Raw genomic sequence first — 4,652 nt, 5'->3', positions numbered from 1 at the left:
TCCACCCTTTTCCCACCCCCATTTTTAGTCGTTTTCCACCCATTTTCTGCCCCTCTTCCACTCGTTTTCCAATCCCTTTTCTGCCCCTTTTCCACCCATTTTCTGCCCCCATTTTTAGTCATTTTCCACCCATTTTCCACCCCTCTTCCACTTCTTTTCCATCCCCTTTTCCACCCCCATTTTTAGTCGTTTTCCACCCATTTTCCGCCCCTCTCCCACTTGTTTTCCAATCCCTTTTCCACCCCTTTTCCACCCTTTTTCCCACCCCCTTTTCTAGTCGTTTTCCACCCCTTTTCTGCCCCTTTTCCACCCCTTTCCCACCTCTTTTCCATCATTTTTCCAGCCCTTTCTGCCCTTTCCCAGCCTCACCTTTCCCTTTCCCCTTTCCCTTCCCTTTGTTCCCAGAGCTCCGGGCGTGGTTGGGAGGATCCTCAAAGCTCTTGGTTTTGGCGTTGTAAGCCTGGAAGAACAAAACAAAAACCCCCAAGGATTTGGGATTTTTCCAGCTTGGGAATGACCCTGGGATTGCCCGAATCCCGCTGGATTCAGGGAAAGGTTCCGTGATTCCGGGACAGCAGAACCCCAGGGACGCATCCAGAGGCCCCAGGGACAATTCCAGACCCTCCAGGGACAATTCCAGACCCTTGAAAACCCAGTTTAGCATCCAAGATTTAGTCCCTAAAAAGTCGGAATAGGCCCCAATTCCAACTCCTCCATGGAAAATCCACCTGGAGAGGCAGAAAAGCCCATTGGCTCCATCCCTGGGCTCTGCAGCCCTCCAGGAACTCATCCAGACCTCCAGAAACTCATCCAGATCTCCAGGAACTCATCCAGACCCTCCAGGAACTCATCCAGACCTCCAGGAACTCATCCAGACCCTCCAGGAACTCATCCAGACCCACCAGGAACTCATCCAGACCCTCCAGGAACTTATCCAGACCCACCAGGAACTCATCCAGACCTCCAGGAACTCATCCAGACCCTCCAGGAACTCATCCAGACCCACCAGGAACTCATCCAGACCCTCCAGGAACTCATCCAGACCCTCCAGGAACTCATCCAGACCTCCAAGAACTCATCCAGACCTCCAGGAACTCATCCAGACCCTCCAGGAACTCATCCAGACCTCCAGGAACTCATCCAGACCCTCCAGGAACTCATCCAGACCTCCAGGAACTCATCCAGACCCTCCAGGAACTCATCCAGACCCACCAGGAACTCATCCAGACCCACCAGGAACTCATCCAGACCCTCCAGGAACTCATCCAGACCCACCAGGAACTCATCCAGATCTCCAAAAACCCAGTTTAGCATCCAAGACTTACTCCCTAAAATGCTGGAACCGGCCCCAACTCCAACCCTTCCATGGCAAACCCCAACTTTCCTCCATCCCTGAGCTCTCCAGCCCCGCCAGGACCACCCCCAGCCCCTCTGGAATTCCCGTTTTCCCCGACCTCCAGGAAGTAGAAGCGATCCAGGCCCCCGGCCGAGTAGTCCTGGATGCTCTCGGGCAGGTCCTCGCCGTAGACCACGGAGCAGCGGCCCTGCACCGCCCGGAACTCCACGGTGGCCTCCTCGTCGCTCCAGTAGAGGAGGTTGATGTCGGCGTGGTAGCTCGCCTTCATGGACTTGTGCGTGTTCTCGGGCCTGCGAGCACCGAAAATTCCCGGAAAAACGCCGGGATCAGGGGGGAAGGACGCGGAGGTGAGTCCTCGCCGTGGGACCGGGCTGGGTCAAGGCTCCCCGGAGAGTTTGGAGAGGGGATTTGGGGGTTTTTGGGAGGGTTGGAGGGAAAGTTGGAGCTGGGATGGGGGTGGGATTAAGGAAGAAGGGAATTAAGGGGATTTTAAGGGAGCTGGAAGCATCCCGAGATGTCCAAAAATGTCCCCAGATGTCCCAAAACATCCAAAGGTGTCCCAAAGCATCCAAAAATGTCCAAAACTGTCCAAAGACCTCCAAAGATGTCCCACAAGGATCATCCAAGTCCGTGGATTTCTACTCCCGTTCCCAGCGCTGCTCGTGCCACTGACCCCAACTCCTCCTGGATTTTGGGACAATCTTCCCATTTTTGGGGACACTGACCCCAACTCCTCCTGGATTTTGGGACAATCTTCCCATTTTTGGGGACAATGACCCCAACTCCTCATGGATTTTGGGACAATCTTCCCATTTTTGGGGACAATGAGCCCAACTCCTCCTGGATTTTGGGACAATCTTCCCATTTTTGGGGACACTGACCCCAACTCCTCCTGGATTTTGGGACAATCTTCCCATTTTTGGGGACACTGACCCCAACTCCTCGTGGATTTTGGGACAATCTTCCCATTTTTGGGGACACTGACCCCAATTCCTCATGGATTTTGGGACAATCTTCCCATTTTGGGGACAATGAGCCCAACTCCTCATGGATTTTGGGATAATCTTCCCATTTTTGGGGACAATGAGCCCAACTCCTCATGAATTTTGGGACAATTTCCCCAGTTTTGGGAGCGTTTTCCCAGCTGAGAAAGTCCAACGAGGACCATCCAAGTTGCGAAGGTGACCGAGAACCTCCAAAGATTTGGGACACCCGACCGAGCCCTGGTTTCACCAACAACTCCCAGCCCTCCCAGCCCCCAAAACGCCCCAAATCCCAGGATTTTGGACCCCCCTGTGGAGGCACCTGTAGAACTTGTAGATGTTGAGCTTGATGTCGGCCTCGTTGGGCTTGCCGTTGCTGCGCAGGCTGCAGAAGATGCTCTTGATGCGCCCCACGCGATACGGGTCGGGCGCGTCCAGGTTGCTGCCCTTGATGTACTCCGAGTACTTCCGGTAGTGCTCCGGGTGCAGCTCCTCGTCCACCGCCTCCTTCTTGGGCCGCTTGGCCGGGCTGGCCGGCTTCACGCTGGGGGAACGGGGAAAAGGGCGAGAAGCGCCCCAAAAACGCGTCGGGATGCGGCGCTGGGGGAGGCGGGGCGGTGGCGTTGGGTGAAGGGGTGGACTGGGGGGGTCTTGGAGGGGTCTTGCAGTCTTAATTCGTTGATTAATTCAGGTTTATCCACCAAAAGTTGGGTTAGGATTTGGAATCGAGGGTCTTGGAGGGGTTGAAAAGCCTTAATTCCGTAATTCCAAGCTGCCTCCCAAAAATGGGGTTAGGAGTTGGAATTGAGGATCTTAGAGGGGTTGTCCAGTCTTAATTCATCGAAGAATTCCGATTTATCCATCAAAAGTTGGGTTGAGGGTTGGAATTGAGGGTCTTAGAGGGGTCTCCCAACCTTAACTGGTTCTGTGATTCCATAATTCCGATTTATCCATCAAAAGTTGGGTTGAGGGTTGGAATTGAGGGTCTTAGAGGGGTCTCCCAACCCCAATTCTTTGATCCTGTAACTCCCTAATTCCAATTTATCCCCGACACACAGCAGCGGGGTTCTCCTATCGGAGACGCCGCTCGGTTGAACGACAGAAGATCAAATTCGGGTTCATTTTTTTAAGCTGAACTTCTGGAAATTCTGGGACACGAGACTTTTCACCCACAGCTGGGAAAACCCAAACCCGACAAGTTCTGCTCCCCAAACCCCACCCCGAAGAGGCGATCCCCGCGCCCACCTGAAGGAGAAGGCGTCCGGCAGCAGGTAGACGCCGTCCCCGACCCGGTACTGGACCCCGTTCTTGGTGGCCACGGCGTAGAACATCTTCCCGTCCCCTTCCTCCAGGGGCTCGGCCACCTTGGGGATCTCCTTGTGCCTCACCTCGTCCAGGCGCGCGCAGCTCATGCAGAACCTGCGGGAACGCCACGGAATTCTCCCCAAAAATCCACTCGGGGCCGGGAGACCCCAAAATTCCTCTTTTTTTCCCTCCCCACCAAAACTGACTTGTACTTGTTGTCCTCGCTGGGCTGCGTGCTGGGCGGGCTCTCGAAGCGCGCGTACTCCTGGTCGTACCACATCTGGTAGAAATACGTCCTCCCGTCGTCCTCCACCATCTTGATCTCCATGTCCAGCCCGCCCTGCTGGGAGAAAACACCGGGATCGCCGGGATCGGCCCCGCTCCCGGCACGGGCCGGACCCCGCGGGGCTGTCCCCACCTCCATGGACCAGTTGTCCGAGGGCGCCTTGTAGATGACGTTGACCTTGCCGTGGATGTAGGACAGCTGCATGTCCTCGCACTCGTCCACCAGGAACAGCTCCAGGGGGTCCGAGGTGGCCCCCAGGACCGTGTCCGAGCCGGGGCAGAACCAGTGGGCGTGGAACATCTGGCCACTGCTGTCCTCCCACATGGCCGTCACCCTGAGGAGTGCGGGGCCGTGAGGGGACGTCCCTGTGTCCCCACCCCATGGGAGCAGGGAGAACCCACCTGGCCAGGTAGAGGGGCTGGGGGGGATGTCCCCAAGGAGAACCCACCTGGCCAGGTAGAGGGGCTTGGTGGGGTCGTCGGGGCTCACGGACACGCAGTCGCCCACCTCCAGGGTCTCGGAGTCGATGCAGACACGTTGGTAATAATCCTTCTTGCCATCGCTCTGCCGGGGGCATGGGGACGGTTACAGACACCGGCCTCACCTGGATGGAGGCCCTCACCCTCACCTGGATGGGTTCCTCCATTCTGGCCTCACCTGGATGGGCTCCTCCATCCACGAGATCCAACTCTGGTCTCACCTGGATGGGTTCCTCCATCCA

General features: G+C 56.3%; 1 protein-coding gene across 1 annotated transcript in view; it reads right to left on the bottom strand.

The window, feature by feature from the left end:
- The window catches only part of DNMT1 (DNA methyltransferase 1), a gene marked incomplete at its 5' end in the record, with an annotated part of 16,018 nt that overhangs the window by 8,072 nt on the left and 3,294 nt on the right, over nucleotides 1-4,652 (bottom strand). Inside the window, 7 exons of the mRNA XM_042020221.1 lie at nucleotides 370-460; nucleotides 1,455-1,647; nucleotides 2,663-2,884; nucleotides 3,586-3,759; nucleotides 3,852-3,985; nucleotides 4,064-4,265; nucleotides 4,380-4,495. Coding sequence (XP_041876155.1) covers nucleotides 370-460; nucleotides 1,455-1,647; nucleotides 2,663-2,884; nucleotides 3,586-3,759; nucleotides 3,852-3,985; nucleotides 4,064-4,265; nucleotides 4,380-4,495 — 1,132 coding nt within the window. The remainder of the gene's footprint in view (nucleotides 1-369; nucleotides 461-1,454; nucleotides 1,648-2,662; nucleotides 2,885-3,585; nucleotides 3,760-3,851; nucleotides 3,986-4,063; nucleotides 4,266-4,379; nucleotides 4,496-4,652) is intronic.

The sequence above is a fragment of the Corvus kubaryi genome, unplaced genomic scaffold (genome assembly GCF_017639235.1).
Source record: "Corvus kubaryi isolate FWS band 111438036 unplaced genomic scaffold, C.kubaryi_AGA036_p1.0 36909, whole genome shotgun sequence".
Taxonomy (NCBI): Eukaryota; Metazoa; Chordata; class Aves; order Passeriformes; family Corvidae; genus Corvus; species Corvus kubaryi.
The sequence above is the reverse complement of the archived record's forward strand: the minus strand, read 5'-3'. Positions and strand labels throughout refer to the sequence as shown.